The following is a 21,107-nucleotide window of genomic DNA, read 5'->3' on the forward strand; positions in this document are numbered from 1 at the left end:
ACACATTTCCATGCATCTATTTGAGATGTCTGACTTCTGTTTTGGATTCTACTTCTGAATCAAGCTGTCTTTGCTACTCAGATCTGCAACTGCTCTGTCCCATTCTAGACTTTATTTTATGTTTTCACAAATGTGCCCTGTGAAAGAATTCTAGGCAAAAAGGCTAAGCAAAGGCTGATGGCATTAGCTGTCATCAGGTTACTAAATTTTACCATATTTGTCAGAAATAAGCAAGAAAAAGACCTGTGGGCGAGCCCTGAAAAATTAGTGAAGTTCTATTAAATTCAACACAGAATTAACATTTCAAAATGTGATTTATTAACACCTAGGTGTGACAAGAGAGAAGGTGAAAGCTAGAGCAAATATATCAAGACAGCTGACAGTTTATGCTCTTTATTTTAAAGCAGATGGATGACCACCATTTACAAAATACAGCAAAATAAACAGTTACAGTCACATGCAAAAAGTGCCATCTCTTCATACAACAGACTGGCTTGGTGTTGCTATGCCATCATAGTCATCTGAATAGTGTTGATACTGATCAGTGAGAAGAGGCTGATGCAACTCATCCTTATTTTTCTTGACACGTACAATACATGCAGCAGCAGCAAAGATAATTGCAACAAGAACCAATGCAGTCACTATTGCAACAGTTATCATCTCTGTTACACGGAGAGCCCGACCTACAGGAAGGAAAGCACAAGAAAAAGTTATTAAATGTCATTAAAGAGACAGGCCAAAACTCAGTATCTGTCATTATTTGATGAGTTGTGTTTTAGAACTATTTGAAATTTTGGTTGATAATATTTGTTCCAAAATGTGAGAAAAATGCAGTCTCTCTTGTTACACTCTGAAAATAGACCTGGACCTTTCTTCTGTTACCTGGTTTGTGAGGGGTTTGCACTCTCTCTAGTGATTTAATGAAGACATATGATATAGGAATAAGCATGTGGTGCAAGGGTTAGATCTAAATGAGAACTTCCCCAGAAACTGAAGTGGTTTGTGGAAGCTGTTTGTAATGATTAGCTATATGCCTGTACTAAATCCCAAACACAACTGATTTGGAAAGCAAGACAAAAAAGAGAAATAGGCCTATACAAATACATCAAATATTGTTAGTGAAATTTGAACCAACTTCATTGTATGATGCATAAGCTTTCAGGGAGGAAGACATGATGAAGGAAAAAGAACATCTAGGTTCAACAGTTTACCTGGCCATTCAACCTCATAGCTGTATCCCAGGTTTTCTGGTGCAGTAACAAACATTTCATTATTGGTTACTGGAGGCCAAAAAGGCACCATGTTGTATTGCCGGTTGTGTCCAATAGGGGCATTCTCCAATGGATATGTTGAGGTATCTAAATCAGAAAGTCAAATCACACTTCTGTAAATAAAATTAAAATAATTTGAAGTATTTCAGCTTTATGAAATAGTGACTCAGGGTTTTTGATACTCTATTTTATTTTATTTTACTTTATATTATTTTATTTTATTTTATTTATTATTATTATTATTATTATTATTATTTTATTTACTTACTGTTCCTAAACTGAATTATTCTAGAAGGATTGGTGGATTGATAAAAAATTCCAGCATGGAGGGCTCAGCTTTCTCAAAAAGCAAGACTGTCCAATAATACCTCTGTTCCATTAACAGAAAACACTAGTAAAAATTTAGGCCTGCATTGGACTTTTCATTTTTTCTTGCATGAAAAAGGAGGAACAGATATATGAAGTACATGGGAACCCTTTTTTCTACGATTTGTCTTTGTAGCAGTGATGAAGAGCTCTCTTAGGTAGTTCAGGAAGGCAGCTGGTATAATCTCTAGTGGAAGTTTTTTGAAATTCTATGGTAGATCAGGAAAAAAAGTCAGCTGAAATTACAACAAAAAAATCCATTTTGGTAAGATAATGCAAAGCTTGTGACAGGTCATGTAAGTACCACAAGGGGATACAGTTGGTTCCCTGAGAGCTGGCATGGGAAAGTCCATGCTGCTGATTGTGGAAGCTGCACAAAGAAGTTTCAGTTGTGCAACAGCAGCTGTCTTCTGTAGAAGTATGAGGGGAATGGATTATCCCAAGAGTAATACAGTTGCTGCTTTGTGCAGAGCAGTGCACAGACATTTAGGTTATATAGAATTCTCTCTCCAGTTCACTGATGCCAATTTCTTTTCTTCTTTCTTTCCTTTTTCCTTCCATCTTTCCTTCCATCCTTCCTTGCAGTTCCTTCCCTCTGTTCTTCCTTCCCCCCCTTTCATTCACTTCCTCTCTTATTCCCTTTCTTTTTGCATTTCAGAATTGACGAAGGAAAGGCAGCAATATTTAACTATTCTTTGAATAGATACAGATGTGGAAATAATTACAGAATGCAAGTAGTAAATTGCAAAGGTGGCGAAAAGCAGTCATGGGGGAGTGCAAGGCATATGATTTTGTTTGTCAAGAAGAAACATAGATATTTATGCCACAAAATAACAGAATATCCACAGTGTTTCAACCTTTCATGATTACACTGTCTTTTCTCTACAGAGACAATGAATTTGCACACACTGGTTTTTTTTTTTTTCCTTTTTAATTGTACCTGGCATCTCTGGTCAAGTCCCTTCGCAGAGAGTGATTTGAAAATGGATGTCAGTGGGGTAAGAAGACAGGCTTGCTTGCTATTACCCTATCTTCATTAACTTTACTGTTAGAATTCCAGTCCTCTCTCCTAAGTTTAGGGGCACCTTGCTAACTCACAAGAAACAGTTGATTTCCTGTGACCACAAAGACTGAAAACCACCCCTCCCTCTTCCATCCGTGAGCACATCTTACCAGCAGAATACCTTCTCAGCCACTCATCAAAAACAGCATCTGTAAATGTGTGCAGAAGGACAAAAATGGGATCATTTGGTGATAAATGAGTTTGTCCTCCTGTCCCATTCAAAAATAGATGAGCCAAGTTGTGAAGACTTCGAACTGCTGGGTCATATTTCCCTGAAGGATCACTGTACCCTGAATATGGAAATAAAGAACACAAAAAAATCCCAGTGAAGATTTTGTTTAGAAGCTACAGTCCCAGATGGATACCATTTTTTTCCCTCTGGAATGCTGTCATGTTTTTGTGTTGCCTTGTTTAACATAAATGAGTAGCTAATTCTCTACCAACTGGCATTTGAGAAATGTCCCTAGCATGTGTAATCCCCATGTATAACTACCATGCATAATTTTCAGATTAAAATAGACTTTAAAAAAGAATGCTGAGAATGTGGGGTGCAATGCTGGTGGGATCTAGTGTATAGATAGCCAAAATAAACCACTCCATAGCATGAACATAGATTTTTATATTTGGGACCTAAATATCTCTCAGCATAACAGAATAGCTGTGTGTGTTTTCTGACTGCTGACTAAAATGGGAAGTTGTTGACATCTATCCTAATTGGCCAGCTGTTATGTGTTATGGATCATTTCCTTATGTGCTGCCAGTACATCTCAGAAAGCTTCACATACTGTTTTTTTTTTTCAAAGAAAATTCCATACAAAACACTGTCAGTATCTACCACCTAGTAAACCTGATGTCAGAGGTCAGGATCTGAAGAATTCTGAAAAGTTTTCCTGTTTTCAGGCTCTGGTCAACTTTCCAGAGAGGGGTCCATACACTTAATTGGCTAAAGCCATGTCTAGATACCTAGATATTGTTAGGACATTTTTTCAAATGAGGTAAGCATCTAAAACTTTCATATATACTTAAAACATTGGTGCAAATTCTTGGTTTTGTTCTCCAAGAGAAAGAAAATGGAGCAGGTCCACTGTCATATGAATGATGCTTTTTCAAAAGAGCCAAAGGATTTGCAGGAGGTCTGACAGTGATCTGAAGTGTCATTTCATAAATGTTTCTCATGAATCCTAGTTTTTCTATTTAAAAAGTCTGGATTATTAAAGTGCAGAAGCAGTCAGCAGGATACTGCCTGAAAAATGTGGATCAAATCTTTAGGTTGGATTCTGTGCTGGGTTCTGTGTTCAGATGTCAGTGACTGAAAACTTCATTTGAAAAGTGTGGAGATTAGGGGAAGAAGAATAGAGTTATATAGCACAGTGAGAAAGACTAACATGTCTGGCAGTTAATCTAGTAGACCTCAATTACTACTACTACAATGCAATTGCATGCAATTCCCTAAGCACTACCAAAGCTTACAATTACTTTTGCTTTCTTTTGTTTGTTTTAATTATGATACAAGAGTAGCTACTATGAGCACTTGTTTGACTCACTTAAGGATGACACTTAAGCTTTAAATGCTTCTGCACCATTCTGCAGTCAAGGGTTTTTTGTTCTCCACTGTAACAACCTATTACTAGCAGACTTGTACTCTGGCCATGATCTCAGCTAATTTCTGCTTAGTGACAGTGACAGACTTTTAAGGCTTTTATACATTTCAAGAACTGACATAAGCTATCAATATAAAATAGTTCATCCAGAGCTTATTTCCACTTAATAGTAAGCTAATACTTAAAGCTAAGAAAAAGATGTTCTTAGCGTCCATAGACTGTCTCCAAACTCATACTTCCAACAGGAAGAACGTTAGGTCTGCTCCCCTGACTTATTTGGAGTTGTTTCAGGTCCTTTTTTTTGCCATGCTTACCTTCTACTGTGTTACGGAAACTGTCTGTTGAATTAGAGTAGAAAGGAGGAGTATCGAATACACCAACTTCCAAACACTGAGCAACATCCTCAGGTTCTGGGAGACGTTGTACCATAGGCCGTGCAACATTTCCAGCAGGATTCCTCTGGATGGGACCACCTTCAGTGCCTGTGAGAGAAGACAGAAAACAATAATGATGAAGAACAATAGACCAAAGAAGGCATCCTTTTAATGACTGAATTGTGAGAAAAAAAAAAAAGGAAAAAAAAAACCTCGCAAATGACCTTAAAATTGGACCAAAGGGTCAGATCTTACAGTTAGGCAAAGAACGTGAATCTTCATAAGGTTCTCTGAACTGGTCCTTTGATTAAAAAACAAACAAACAAACAAACAAAAAACATCAAAATGCTTCTTACTTAAATTTGTGATTCTATAAGTGCCTTGGGAAAACTTTTTGTTATTTTTCAATGTGATTTCTTGTTAAATTGAGATAAACGTTTTGTGGACTTCCTGATAGAATAGCTTGGTAAAGGATTATAGAAGATTAGTTAGGCAACTAACCCCCCCCCCCCCTTTGTTTTTTTAACCCTATTTCCGTGCAGATGTTGAGTTATGGCTTGATGGTGATGAATAAATAAGAGTCTTATTGGGACTTTATAGATCTTGTAGCCAAGGTAGGTGTGTTAGCATTCACTACTCTTCATATTCAAAACATGTTAGCATTCACTACTCTTCATATTCAAAACATGCTCCAAACATTTAACACAGGTATTGTTATATGTTTTTCATTTAGAAACAGAAACCCTTGAAGGTGATATGTGGAGCAGTAAGAAGAAAACTCAAGCTTCAGCTAAAACATGATGCTGCCGTATGTAATTATACATGCCATCAGAGATGAACAGGTACTGCAAAAGAAGGGAAGTCAAAGGGTTTCATTCTTTCCCTGCCTCAAGCTCCTGATCAAATATTGAGCTGTTTAGTGCCTCAGTGCAAGACAGATAACTTTTTTTCTTACTCAGAAGACTGATGTATGAAACTTGAGTAAAGAAATGTACAAAAGCTACTTTAAGACTTTTTTTTTTTTTTTTTTTTTTTCCCCCTGGGAAGAGCCATTGCAATGTAAAGTGTTTTATTTATTTATTATTAAAGGGATATTCTCTCCAAATATCTGTGAGCAGTCATACTTACTGTTACAGATGGTTCCCAAGGTCTCATAGTCTTCTATACTTTCACAGAGCACACGCCACTGAGAGAAGATTGAATTCTGACTGATCAGAGAGACATCAAAATTGCTTCTAGCTCCCATCAAGTCATCTAAGCAGATATCACAGGTGTTTTGCCCTGTTGCAAAGTTCCAGTAGGGAAGGCCAAAAGTGGGGTCCTGTAACATATTCTAAACCACATAAATGTGGCATTAGTACACATCTGTCCCAGATATCTACAGTATGTACTGCTTGAGAGATTTTCAAAACCTGTTAAACACAACTTAGTAAGAGTCAGAATCTGGCTTCACGAAAAGGAGGAAATCTCAGGAAATCTATGGAAAAACTTTCAGTAGTTTTTCACTTTGATGCCTTTGTCTGTTCAATAGAACAGATGGAATGCTGAACTAAGCTGTGGATTCCCCTCTAATGAGATAGTACCCCTTCCATGAAATCATATTGTGGATAGTAAGAAACATCACTTAATACTAATAAACACAATTTTCCAAATATTTTTAATGGCAGCAATATTTTTAAAAGCAGCAGTATTTGTAGCACTCCGAATAACTAACTAAGCCAATTGTGGAATGACTGGGCAGGTAGAAAAAGAAGGAAAAATAATAGTGCCCTTTCATATTTGCCATTGTTTGGTTCTACTATGGGTTGGAGTTTAATAATTCTGAAGTATTCACTGGTTTCCAGTATTTATTAACCAGGATGTTTTGGCCAGACAATTTATTTCAATTAATGATCTAATTTACTAACATAAGCAAGAATATATATTAAGTCATTAAGAGCTAGGACTCCTCAGGGTTTCTACATAATGAAATTACACTAATGTCAAATATAAGTATTGTTTTTGGAGGGAATTTGATCTGCCAGAACCTGAAGCAGCACCACTGAAGCTACTGGAAACACTTGAAATGGTTGCAAGGACCATTTAATCATGACCTTGAAAACTTAATTCTCTCTTCTTTAGAAATAATGATAATACATAAAATAATGTATTCCTTTTATAGATAGGTCTACACAAAGAAAAGGAAACAAGAGAACCACTGATTTATGGAACAGGGTCTCAAAAAACACTAATTTCTCTAACCAGTTGCACTAATTATATAAATAAAATATGATTCAGAATCTCTGTAATATTTTTGTTTAGAATTTCTGCTTCTTTGATTGGTCTATCTAAGCCAAGGATCATGGCCTTGATATTAAAAATAATACTAGCAATAACATTTGTTGGTCCAATAAAATATTTTCTACATATATGTTGAGAATTTGTATCTACTTTTACAAGTGAGTTTTATGTAACTTTTATGTTTGCTCTTACTCTGACTGAAATATTATTTTTAACATCTCAGTAACAATGACTGTCTAAAACTTAAATGCACTCTATTTAGTGTCACTAATACAATACTGAAACTGAAGCAAGATTACTTTGATAAATAGAAAGAGTTGCTTTCAATTTTGTCAATTGGAATACGTAGATAAGTTTTTCCACACAAAGCACAAGAACACATGGCTTAACATTAACTCTAACTTTACCTGCATGTCTCTTTCAAGCTGCAGTAGATGGTACCTATGCCATGTAACAAAAGCTGGTCCCTCATGAGAGAAATCAACTCCTCCAAAACTCTGCTGCCCAGTCCCAAGAAAAGTCTTCCTGACAGAATAATAATGAGCCCACACAAAGTAGTTATAAATGGAGATATTCTCAAACTGTGGTGTGTTTCCATCTGGTCCAAATATTTCTTCACGTCTCCTTGTGGCAATAACAATGTCAGGGTGGATTGTCACCTTGGCTTGGTGCAAGGCATTCACAAAACGCCTCCTCTCTTCTGCATTCAGATCCAAAAGATTCCTCCTGACTGTGAGGTTACAGAAGAAGTAAGTTACCAAAGTCTTAAACACTGAAGTCTGATCTCACAAGACTAATTTGTTTTGCTCCTAGTAATTCTAAGTTCCTTTTTCTTCAAGCACTCCTCCAGTTTTTATTGGTACAATTAAGAGAGTACTGAATATAAATAGAAAATATTGTTTTCTGAAAAGTTAAGCTGAATAAAAATAAAGCCTGAAACCTTTTATTTATTTATTTATTGCTTTTAGAAATATTGTTGTAAATTATATTTCCTGTCAGAAAAATGATGAAGACAGTTCTTTGTCCCACAAATCTCTCGGAACTTAATCCAATATACTTAAGGTTTCCTGTAATAAAACTTTAACAAGAGGAAAATAAATTATTGCAATTTATATTAATCAGAAACTCTACCACTCAACCATTTAGTGAGGAAGTACATTGTATTTGAAACTTTGCAGTAAAAATGGCAGATCCACCAATGAGAGTTTCACACATTACATCATCCCTTTTGAATGTCATTATCTGCTATTATTAACAAGCCCCCCCCTTTTTTTTTTTTTTAGCAGTATATCTCCAAATCATTTAAAATTATTGTTACCTGCATACAGACAGGGAAATTTACAAAAAAGGAGAGCAGCTGACTTGTTGAAATACCAGTATATCAGTAAAAGGAACAGAGTCACCTCAGTACCAGTATTCAGTACTCTCTTACCTGGATTGATAAGATTTCAAGGTAAGTTTAGACTGAGACTCAGATAAAAGTCCACACAGCTGTTCTTCATCATGCACTCATTTTCACAATTAAATATACTGTAAAATCTAAAATTGTCAAATGAGTTTATGTTGATATAAGAAACAGCAGGTCTCCAGCATGAATCAGTATGAAGAATAAAAGTAAATTGCATTTCACTATATAAAGTGAAGTTGATTCAGTGAGGGATATTTCAGTAATATTTATACATATTTTAAAATAGTAAAATGCTTTCCTGAAGCATGAATTTCATCCAAGGACTGTGTATCTTGAAACACATGCTTTCTGTCTCGCAGACCTTAACTGATATACTAGCCCTGCTCACTGAAGGTTTTTGGTTGTTGATTTCAAGTAGTACACTAAAAATAACTATCAAGTTTTGATTTATGAAGACATCTTAACCTTTTCATTTTGCAAAATATGTCTGAAACACAATAAAAAATTGGGACTATTATGAAAGTTAGGCATGAATTTAGAAGATATAAAGGCACCAAACTGCATTTTACAGCTATTTTATATGGGTATGCCAACAGTAATCCAATAATTATTCCTAAAGTCTGAGCAGCTGGGGCCATCTTTCTGGATGGGCAGTAGAGGTGACCTTCATGTGTAAACATAACACATAATCAGAAGATAATTTCCCCTATTTAAATTCATGTTGTCATGCATGATAAATGTGATTTGCTTAACATTTTAGTGAAAAATAAAGGATTTTATAAGTGAGAAAGCTAAAAACTGCTTTTATATACTGTAGAAAATCAGCTACAGCAGTTTTTTTCTTGCCCTCTTATTTGCTATTATAAATTTGTGTGTTCTAATATTTATTTCTTGGTTAGTTTTTAGAGTTATCATCATTGTTGATGAGAACAGGCCAGAGAATCAGAGGATGAAACCTGGCTTAGCATATCCAATCCATGAGGCATACTTTCTGCTTTCTAGTTTACTTTTTGGAGCTTAAAGGATGAATAAAATCCTAAGGTCTTTCCTGCAGCCCTTGATAAGGCATTTTTAAAAAATTTAAGTGTTAAAATTTTGAATTGATAAGCAATACTTTGTTAACCCTTGCTGGAGCATGTGCTCACATTCTTGGAGTATTTCCCCTCTCATGAAAATAATGGCAGTGCTGATTTTTGTTTCTGCAAGAGGCACTACACATTTGTGATACAGACCTGTTGTTTCTCATGCCAACAAAATCTATCACTCATTTTGAGGATTATGAACTTTACAAGACCTCAATAACACCTTTGGACTTTCACTAGAAAACACTGAAATCTTGTTCATTCAGAATGCTTTGACTTAGGAATAAGGATTTGTTCCCAAGCCTGTTTGTCTTTTCCAGTTTACCTACAATACTCAACATTTTTTTCAGTCCACAAGTATTTTGTAACCATTTCAAATTCTGTTTTAGACATCTGTTTACTGATAATCTGGGCTAAACTGAAACTGGGCAGCTCTTAGAAATATCTGTCATCTCTGCACTGATTCAGCTGCATAGCTTATAGTCATGAGTTAAGGCTTTTACAAACATTGGCAGAAACTAGGTAACTAAAAAATTACAAGGTTAGGTGTATAGGCTGGAAATGCATTAAGGGAATCTGAATCAAAATACCTGTTGTCATACCTTAGATATTTATAAGATATTGATCATGATATATAGATATGTATTTGTAGATATACTCACAAACACACAAAGATGTCTATATATATGGTTTTACTCTAAAATAATTCCCAAAATTACAAAAATGTAAACATTAATATGTCCTATTCTTTAATGGGGTTGATCCTAATCTTGTTCTGACTACAGGCATTGTTTCTTCCTTTTACTGGGAGGTAAATGTAGATATTTGCCAACAAGGTAGACAGCTTATCTAGTAGCTGTCTTAATAACCTCTATTGTACATTTCCTATATAAATATAAGGGATATTTCAAAGAAAACAAATAGTCTAGGTGCATTTACAAAGAAGTTCTGCCAACACATGGTTTTCATGTCATGTTTCTAATGTTCTTACCTATATTGATTCGTTGGCTACAGGTAGGTCCACTCCATCCAGGGCGACATGACCCACAGTTATAACCAGAGAAGTTACCACTGCACCTGCAGGTTTGGTTGAAGAAGCGTATGGGCCATTGCTCGCGGTCATCCCTCCCATCATGGATGTACTGTGGGCCATGGGGTCGCCAGTCTACAGTCACCTGCACACACCGTCCCCTCCCTGTAGACACACCACACCGATCGGTACCAGGCCCAAATACAGGAAAATAGTCTGGGCAGCACATGCCACTCCTCAGAGACTCAACGGTAGCACACTGGCGAGGGAACTGAGCTCCAACTTTGTTGAGCATGCTAAGGAGCAGTGGCAGGTAAAGGAGCAGCAGCATGGGGAGCTGCATGATGACAGATCCTGCAGAGCCGTCTCCTTCTGAGAGCTGGTGGTCCGCACACGCTGTTGTCTCCTCTCCGTCTACACGAAGGCCAGCTCCCTCTACACCAAGAGAAAGACAGAAGAAATGAAAATGACTGATACAAACCTTCAATCTGCCCCTTCCACCTCAGAAAGTGCCGCTGAACCCTGCACTTTGATAATCTAACTGGAAAAGCCAACAACAACTTGGTGGATAGCAATACTCTTCCCTTCTCTAATTATCTGCACAAAAGGCAGTAACTACCTACAGCTTTATCTACTCATTGACTTCCAAGTATTTCCCAAATGTTTATTCATGTTGTACATCTGCCAGCCAGATTTACTTCACTACCACAAAATGCTAAAACTTCTCTATGGCACCTGTTTTTTTGAACACTTTTTTTTTTTTTTCCTCAGTTAATTCTTTCCCTTCTTCATTTAACTAGCATATCTTGTTTTCTAGTCAGTGTTACAACCTTGTGTCCGCTTGCAGTTCTTAAAAGCAGTTCTGCTGGAAAGTAAAGCTACAACTCTCTGTGTGTTGTACCTCTTCTCTCTTTTTAGTACCTCTCCTCTGCTGAGATCCTGTTCTATCTCTGTGTGTCATAGGGCTGTGTCTAACCCCAAATCAGCACTACTAATTTCTTTCCTGTTTCAGTCTGCTTGCTAATCTGTGTTCTACCAACACAGCATGGTTTGGCCTCACCCTCCTCTTCTGTTAATCTCCCTTTCTACTTCAGTGCATTTCCCTGGACTTTAAGTACTTGAACAGCACATGATTTCTTTCATGCTTATCTCCTTGTGATTTTACAAGTTTTAGCAAAGGTCAGAGACAAGTACTTGAATTCAAAACAGAAAAACTATGAAGTTATTTTTTTTTTCTTTTTTAATTACTTGCAAAGAAAGGTTCATTTGAAAACAAACAAAGAACACTGGGGAAGTTCATATTTAAAAGACTTTTTTTTTTTTTTCTTCTAAATACTTCAAATGGTTTTTCAAGATCAGGCTGAAACAAGTGACAAAGATACATTATTTGGAAAATGAAACACTCCAATATTAAACTTACGGCTTGCTGTTTAACTATTTGCTTTGATAATCAAATAAAAAGACAATGCCAATACTGGAATATCCTGAAATACTAAATTCTGAGCAGGTGCAGTAAAATGTATAGAAACAAAAATAAAAAGAGGAGAACAGTCTCTGAGCTGAACAAAGTACTTCTCTAGTGTTTTCAGAGACCATTCCCATTAAGCAAAACTGGCTTCATTCAAGCTCACATTCTCTTTTTTATCTGTCAGTAAAGATGGATTTCAGTGAGGCATGGATGTTTTGTCAAGATATATCTTAACTGGCACAAAGACAATAAATTAGCAAATTCAAAGAGAAGGTTCAACCACAATGTAACTGGCATTCAGCAGAAAATTGGTTACCTGTTCCTACAAAAGTCAAAACATGAGGGGTACCCAGTTGTAGAAGGCCATTGAAATAGTTTTTCTGAGCACTGTTTATTCATGTCAACCTGCCATGGACCACAGTAGTGAACTTTCCCATTATATTTGTCATTTGATTCAATGTAGTACAAATGCTTTTAGGACACTTCTTCATATCTATTCATTCATTGTCCACTTGCAGAGAGAACTATTTGACAACCCTTAAATGAAACTCTTTACTTTTCATGGCTTTCATTTTATTCCCCTTTTGAGCTTATCATATTTATTTATTTACATTTCCCTAGCTTGTTCTATATCTCACTTCCTTCCAAGCTTAAAGCTTTTCTCTTTGAACAAGTCTATTGGGACATATGCGACACAGATTCTCTGCTATCATATCATAAGGTAAAGCAGAGCTAGTAAAGAACCTCTGGAGTTTTCATCTACAACTAACTCCCAGATCAAAGAGAAATCATACTAGTTTTAGCTATGAATATTCAGCAAATACAGCAAAATCATAATAAGCTTAGAAGGGATAAATCTTGCTCCTTAGACAAAGCCCTGGTAAAAAGAACAAAGAGAGACCAACTGAGAACTGATTGGGGTTGCCTGGCACCAGAAAACTTCCCATTATAATGGTGTAGACCTTCTGCAAGGCTTCTCCAACAGCCGATGCCTAAAAATGTTGTTCAGCGAACTACTAGAGCTGTGTAGCTGAAGATCACTTTCCTTCTCTGAACCCCAATGTTCCATTGGGTTTGCTGCTGCATGGTTTGGTGGTATGCAAGCCCTGTAACAATCTTTCTTTTGGGTTTCTTGCTATTATAGCCTCCTTCTCCTGCACAGTGCCTAGAAAGATTTGACCTTGGAAATTATCCAATTGCACTGAATCTGTGTTTCTGTGTCTCTGTTAAGTGAGGGCTTGTCTACATACATCAGGTAATGAGGAAAAGCTGGTGTGTGAATCTAGCTCACTAATTGACTGTGTGGACTAAAATCCCTGCAAAGAGTGTTAGTTTGTATGCTAACCATTTGCATCTAGTTTGCAAAATTTTCCTTACAGAAACGTTACTACCTGATGCCTGTGACATGTCTATGAAGTTCCATGAGGTTTAGCTGTGGCCTGTTCCCTAACTACCATAGAATGTTACAAAAAATCAGGTAGTTCTAGTTGTGAGTGAGTGGCGATGAAGATGAGATGGAAGGGACCCACAAAGATCATCAGCTACAACTCCTGGCACTGCAAAGGACACCCACACCATGCATCTGAGAGAGTTGTCCAAACACTTCTTGAACTCTGGCAGGCTTGGTACTGTGACCACTGCCCTGGGGAGCCTGTTCCAGTGCCCAACTACCCTCTTGGTGAAGAACCTTTTCCTGATATTCAGTCTGAGTATCCTTTTCATGATATCCTGCCCTGCTGCAGCTTCATGACATTTCCACTGGTCACCAGAGAGAAGAGTTCAGTGCCTGCCCCTCTGCTAACCACATGGGAAAGCTTGCAGGCCACCATGAGGCCTCCCTTCAGTCTCCTCTTCTATGGGCTGAACAAACCAGGCAACTTCAGCTGCTCTTCACACTTCTTGCCCTCTAGATACTTCACCATTTTTGTAGCCCTCCTTTGGACACTCTCCAATAACTTTATGTCCTTTTTGTACCGTGGTGCCCAGAACTGCACACAGTACTCGAGGTGAGGCCACACCAGCACAGAGCAGAGCAGGACAATCACTTCCCTCAACCAACTAGCAAAGCTGTGCTTGATACACCCCAGGGTACGGCTGGCCCACCTGGCTGCCAGGGCACACTGCTGGCTCATGTTCAACTTGCTGTTGACCAAAGCCTCCAGATCCCTTTCTGTGGGGCTGCTCTCCAGCCTCTCATCCCCCATCTGTACATACAGCCAAGGTTGCCCTTTACAGGTGCAGAATCTGGCACTTGTTCTTGTTAAACTTCATATTGTTGGAGATTGCCCAGGTGTCTAATTTGTCAAGATCTCGTTGCAAGGCCTCTCCACCCTTGACCGAGTATAGTTCCTCCCAATTTAGTGTCATCAGCAAACTTACAAAAAACATATTTTAGTCCTACATCCAAGTCATTTATGAAAACACTGAAGAGAATTGGTCTTCACATAGAGCCCTGGGGAACCCCACTAGTGACTGGCCACCAGCCTGATATAGCCTGATTTACTATAACCTGATTTACTCTAACCCTTTGAGCCCACTTCTCAGTTTACATAGCTACTCAGTTTACACTGACAGATTTGAATTGTTTTGGGTTTCATCGGGATTTCGTTTTGCTTCCTAGTAGAAGCAGATCATGCTGTGCTGTATAAAAAAAGTAGAGCTAAATATCACTTATTTGATAAGTGAGTGCACTGGAGATGAGTCAGAACCAACCTTTTGCTTCCTGTATCTAAAGACCTTAAGCCAAACTTATGCAGAAAATCTTGGTTCATGTATGAATCCAAATGCTACATGGGATTTTTCTTTGTGTAAAGACGGTTATCAGGGCACACTTAATTCTGCATCTAGGTCTGAATGTGAAAACATCATTTTCCAGAATTAAACTCTATGCATTAAATAATAAATAAAGGCCTATTTTCATTTGATCTTGGATATATTATTGTGTCAGATAATTATAAATAAAACTGCCATTTCTTTTATTGAACATGATATATAATTTCAATGTTTTATAAATAGATAGGTATTATTGTTAACAAAAATGGTTCTCTCTTGCTTTACTTGTAAATTAAATAAGGTTTGTAGACATTGCAGTTAAGTTGTTGGGAGAAAAGTACTGGAAAAAAAAGATATTTCTGTCAATCATTTTAAAAGTAAACTTGCAGTTTTCGTGGAAAGGAAGAGATTCCAGAGATGACAGATGTGCTAGTGTTAGGATTTGCTGATGGATCATGTAGGATTGTAAGACTTTTATGTCAGCTTGAACATGCCTGCATTTCTTGATATCTGTCATAACCTGTGATGTATATACTGGAAAACATAAGAAAATATTTTTCTTTTTTGTTTGACTAAGTGGGGCTTTCATATTCAAAATTAAATTAACAAGGTCATTTTAACTACTACTTCACCCCCCACCTCAAATAAAAATCAAAAAAAAAAAAGAGAAAAAAGAGAAAAAAAGAGAAAAAAAATCAGTTAAAGAGTGGAACATCTCCTACACAGATTAGAAAACAAAGCTGAAAGAACTGTCCTCTGAAATGTTTGTGACAAATGTGAGTGGTACCCCATGTTCTGTTCTATGGGTACCTTCTGCCCTCATGGCGGTATTAAGAGAATGAGCTAAGGTGCTCAGTGAGACAGGGTGAGACAAGACAGCTCCATCACTGATGAGAAGAAAGCCCTCCTTCCCTGAGGAACTGTGGTTTAGAAGATTCTGTCTGTGCTGTCCCTTCCTGAGCTGTGTTTCATCTGCACAACAGTCATGTCTGTGCACTGGTTTATACTACCTTGATACTGACCCAGACCTTGGATGTGACATCCTAACTTGTCTTTGGATCTGCCTTGCCACAATGTGTGCCTTGTATCCCTTGCCACAACAGACTTACTGGTCCATTGCTAATGCTGGTCCTGAGCACTGTCTCTGACCCTGATATTGACCCTGGTTTGCTGCTTCAGTACCCCAGCTCTTTGTTGGGAGAGGACATTACCCTGCCTGCCTTGCTCCTGTCTCCCTTCCCACAAGGAGCAGTCAGCCCTTCCTCTGCTGTGACACCTTCCTCTCCCAGAGTTGTGTCTCTGTCACTGCAAGGGTGTCATTGTGTTCTAAGATGATTGAAGCAGTGCTAATCAGAGAGATATTGGGACTCTATACCATGCTTGCTCTTGAGCTCTGCTGGGCATCCCTCAGTAGACATGTTTGTCTATTTATGTATGTCATCAAACGCAAGTATCACAATGTAACACTGCATGGTTAGATAACTGAAAAAGATGAGGAGTACATGGTTTCATGCAAAACAAATTGGCTAAAATTATGACTTTAATGATTTGTACTTTAATGGTCCCCAACCAGATGTTCTTATCTGCAGGAAAAGTATAGTATGGCAGCCATAGTTTATATTAAATGTTCTGGTTATGGTACTAGTATTACAGCAAGCCTAGAATTATATTTTACAGAGAGATAGGATGGCTACAGCCATTTGGATCATTAATTTTATTAGGGTTTCTTATTAAGATGTTTCTTTATTTTTTTTTTTATTCTTATTTTTTATTTTTCCCCCCCTGGAAAAATCAAAGAATTCCATAAATTCCAGCTTTGGGGAAAAAAAGAAATTTCAGAAATGAACAGGTGAATACAAGTGAATAGATTTACAATTTTTAACTAGAAGGCTATTCTGAATCCATTTCTGTTTAATCAAGGCTAAATAAACAAGTGATTAAGCAAAAAGACTTCAAGGTCACAGAAGAAAACAAGCATAAAATAAAGTCAGAGACAAGTAATTTTTGCAAAGTAGAATGCTATTCTCATGAAGGCTCAACAATCTGAACCCTGAATACCAATAATGGTGTTAAAAACATTGTCCATTTCTTATAACATCAGTTCAGGATGAAAAACACACCAAACCAAAACACACACATACACACACACACAAAGAAAGAAAACAAATATATGTAGCTGTTTATTTATTTATTTACTTATTTACTTTATATTTATTTGCATCTCTAACAGTAGCAGAACTAGAAAGATCATGCAAAAAGTTAACAAATCAGTTTTCTTTTTGGTTTGGTTATTTATTTCATTTAGCTAAAGAAATCTAGAATTTTATGTGAAATGAACTCTATAAATATTGAAACCACTTGACCATATCTCATGTCTCAAAAATTCCATGTTTAATGACAAAACTGTTGCAGAAGAATGAAGTAATATATACATAAACAATCCAGCATCTGAGTTTCCAAAGGAGCGGTGTTTTTGATATGCACACAGAGATTGATAACAGAGATAAAATGGTAACAGCACTAGCAGCACATTTTTAAATGACTTGCATGCATTTATGAGTAAATGTCAAGGTCTGGGCTTGATAGACCAAATATTTTAAAGCTTCTCTCTCTCTTTTTTTTCCCTTCAGCTTCCACTTTTTCATTAGATACTATTGAAAGGATAAGTCTAATGTGTGGGAACCAAGATAAAATGAGGTCTGTCTGCTCACAGTAAAGAGCCAGGTTTTCCCATGCTTGGTATTGGTAAGTGTCCATTGCTAAATGTGTACCAAAGCACAATTAAGTATTTCCTTGTCATGCATATCTACATCATTAAGAAGAAGATGCCAGCATATAGTTGTGATACTGGATCCTATGATAAGTAGGTTTTTTTTTTTTTTTGGATCATAGACCCCTCTTTTTCCTTTTTCTGACTTAATGCCAGCCTACTCACTGGAAAAGTATTGTTTTTCTACTATTCTTCTAGATCTGCTCTTTCTCTGTCATTCTTTCTTGTATATCACTATTTCTTTTTGGTTTCCACAGCTCCACATTATGCTCCAGAGAGCATGATTTATTTTTTTTTTCCCAAGAGAGAATATATTTTTTTTATTTTTTTTTCTTTCAAGCACCTATCTTGGGACCTTGGGTTGTTTCTTGCTACTATTTCCTATAAGAGTCCTGAATAATGTTTTTCCTGTGCCAAATTATGTCACTTTTAGTCCTTTCTTGCCCCTCTTCCTTGGCACTTTCTCTCAGTCTTGCTGAGCTAGTTCCAGTTCTTAACAGGTTATGACTTTCCTCAAGTTTTCCTTACTCTGGGTCAGAACCTCTTGTTTAAATTTATGACCACTGTCTCTCGTCTTGTTATCTACACCACTGTAAGGAAGCCAGGCATGTCTTTCTGATAACATTCCCATGTTTTTGGGAAGTCAACATTGGTAGATTGCTGTTAGGTGCCCCCAAAGCTCTCTGTTTTACCAGCTGAAACAGACGTAGTCCTGCAGCCTGTGCTCACAGAGGAAGGGCTCCAGCCAGAGGTGGTCTTGATGGCCACCTCTGAATTTAGTCTAATGGAGGTATCTGATAAACACTGAGCAGAGGGGACAGTCCCTGCCCACCCCTGGCTTTTGGGGCCATGTTCTGCCTACACTGCTCTGGCAGCTGCTCGTTCATGTTTCTGCCTGGGCACATGGTTGGCACCCATTGAGCTTGCTGCCTGCAGGGCCCAGGACCATTTCCCAGAGCTGCTCCCCAGACCCAGCCTGCATCCCTGTAGGGCTCTGCTTCATTCTTGCTGAATTTCCTGTGATCATGTCACTCACCCATTCCTCCTCACTGTCCAAGTCCCACTGATCATATTTTCATATCATATGATGTTCATCATTTTACTGTTGATATTAAGAGTGGAAGCTCTTCTTGTTGCCCTTTATGTCTCTTGCAATGTTTCAACTTTGCTGAGCTTTGGTTTTCCTAACACCACCCCTGAGTGTCAGGCAGTGCTTATTCTGTATTCCTCCCTTGTTATCTATTATTGTTTCCACTTCCTGTACATATTCCTTTTCTATAAGAGATAATGTGAATTTCCTATTTTGCCACATTGGCCTTTTGCTATTCATATCCCTTTTTTCATCAGTCCTTGTGACGGAAGGATGTTGTCCTCAATATCTGCCAAATTTTCTTTATCCTTCAGTGCTGTCTTCCATGGTATTTACAGAATAACAGAATGGTTAAGTTTAGAAGGGACCTCTGGATGTGATCTGGTCCACCCCCCCCCTGCTCAAGTAGGGATACCTAGAGCAGGTTGCCCAGGACCATGTCCAGATGGCTTTTGAAGATCTCTAAAGAGGGAGACTCCACAACCTTTCTGGGCAACCTATTCCAGTGCTCCGTCACCTGTACAGCAAAGAGGTGTTTTCTGATGTTCACATGGAACCTTCTGTGTTTCAATTTTTGCCCATTCCCCCATGTTCCCAGCACTACATACCACTAAAAAGAGCATATGAGCATTTAGCATACCAAGTCCATGAATCCAGAGTCTGCTGTCATAAAGTCCAATGTCTCTACTCTAGTACTCTCATTCATCTTTCTTCTCAGGACCTTGAGCTCCACAATTTCATGGTTACTGTGGCCATTGGTTATGTCATTCACAACCAGTTCTACCTTATTCATGAGTAACATATCCAACTGTGTGTCAGCCCTGGTTGGCCTAAAAAGCACCTCTATCAAGAATACCTTTATTCATGATAAACTCTTGATGTCCAGAAATCTAATCCAGAAATCTCCTTGACTGTGTAGCCTTACTATTAGATGTCAAAGAGTCCAAGTCCCTCATGGCAACAAGGATTTGCGTTTCAGAGACAGTGGTTTTAAGAAAAATTCTCCCACTTCCTAACTTCAGATATGCACACCATACTCCCACTATGATATCAACTTAACTGGTCTGAGAATGAGTCAAGAACTCCCACACAGGCCTGTAATACATCCTATTATGAAGAATACATTTGAACTCTTCCTTCACACAAACAACAATCCGCTCCTCCTTGTCATCCCTTCCTGTCTTTTCTGAAAAGCCTGTATCTCACCATTGGAGAACTCCATGAATATGGAGTCAATTAAATTGTGCAAAATCTATGACTCTTTGTGGAGGTCTAGCTCCTCTTGCTTGTTTCCAAGTTTGTGTTCACTTGTGTAGAGGCACTTAGTGTGAGTTCTCTTTCAATCTGTTTTATCCTTTCCAAAACTTTTTTGCTCCATCTCTATGCATATATCACCTCTGCTCTCTGTTGCTTGAGCTAACTGCAAGCAACTATCATCAATTCCCACTGGTAGCTCATTTAAAATCCTTCTTGCCAGACTAGCAGGCATACTTGTTGACAAAGATGCTCATACCCACCTTTGTCAAACAGATCCCATCTCCTGATAGCAGTCTTCTTTCCTCAGAGGGTCTCATGACCATAAAAACCAAAGTGCTGCCCGTAATAACAGCCTCTCAGCCAGATGTTCATTTTCGGGTTATCCCTTTCCTACTGAAGCCTTTCCTTTTAATTTGTAGGATGTAGATGGATACTATTTGGGCTTCTGTAGCTGTTGGATCTTGTCTCTGCAGGTTTTAGTTACCTTCAGAGTTATGTAACGAATTCTCATTTAGCACAAGTCTCCCTTGACTTGCTGATGACCAACAAGGAAAATTATCCAGAGACCCAGAAAAGCCTTGGCAGTATGCCTCCAGTATCCCAGTTCTAATTATCTGGCAGTCGGCAAATCACCTGTGACAACATTCCAGGTTAGCAATAAGGTGATCCATTCCCTGCAAGAAAAAAATCTCCAAATACTGTTATCTCCCATGTTTTCTTGTTGCTTCCTGAGCTCCATGCTTAGGTGTAATGGCCTCTGAAACCACTTCAGGAAGAGTTCCTTGAAGGGCAGCATTGAGTACAGCACATGGCCAGTTAACCAAGGTTTTTTCTCTCTAAAATAAGGCTGGATCTGAAATAAAAAAATACTGCTTAGAAGAAGTATTCATCTTTTCTACAGCAGCCTCCTGATAACGGCTCTTCAGTATATTTTCAAAGTGTTCAGAAAGTTCAGAATGCGAAAACACATTCTGTTTGTTTAGAATATGAAAACAGAGTATTCATTCATAAGCTCCATTCCAGAACACATGAAAAGACATATGATTGTAATGATTTTCCTTCATGTATTTTTATTGCTGTGAAACAGTACCTTAAAGAGTCATTAAAGGGCAATGTCAGGAAGCAGATCTTTGTTGACCAAACTGCTACAAAATATATAGTAGAAATCTTTTCTATTCAGATAAACAATATTTTTGCAAGTCTTCAGCTGTAAGTTTGTTCAGTTCTGCACATTGGAATAAGCACATTACATTTTGAGCTATAGTCTATTTCTTC

At 37.8% G+C, this 21,107-nt stretch overlaps 1 protein-coding gene across 3 annotated transcripts; it reads right to left on the reverse strand.

Annotated features, from left to right (window-relative positions):
• Positions 1 to 377: 377 nt before the first annotated feature.
• On the reverse strand, positions 378 to 11,564 carry TYRP1 (tyrosinase related protein 1). Of its 3 annotated transcripts, none has more exons than XM_040541244.1 (8): positions 11,397 to 11,564; positions 10,437 to 10,910; positions 7,363 to 7,685; positions 5,804 to 6,008; positions 4,616 to 4,783; positions 2,811 to 2,990; positions 1,212 to 1,358; positions 378 to 683 (listed from the first exon to the last, which is right to left on the reverse strand). In XM_040541244.1, the coding sequence occupies exons 1-8, from the start codon at positions 11,434 to 11,436 to the stop codon at positions 478 to 480; spliced, it is 1,743 nt and encodes a 580-aa protein (XP_040397178.1). In that variant the 5' UTR covers positions 11,437 to 11,564; the 3' UTR covers positions 378 to 477. The 3 variants fall into 3 exon arrangements, with proteins under 3 accessions (XP_040397178.1, XP_040397179.1, XP_040397180.1); XM_040541245.1 differs by having other exon boundaries at positions 11,377 to 11,562; XM_040541246.1 differs by having other exon boundaries at positions 11,516 to 11,534.
• Positions 11,565 to 21,107: the final 9,543 nt, after the last annotated feature.

The sequence above is a fragment of the Cygnus olor genome, chromosome Z, assembly GCF_009769625.2.
Source record: "Cygnus olor isolate bCygOlo1 chromosome Z, bCygOlo1.pri.v2, whole genome shotgun sequence".
In the NCBI taxonomy this organism is placed as follows: Eukaryota; Metazoa; Chordata; class Aves; order Anseriformes; family Anatidae; genus Cygnus; species Cygnus olor.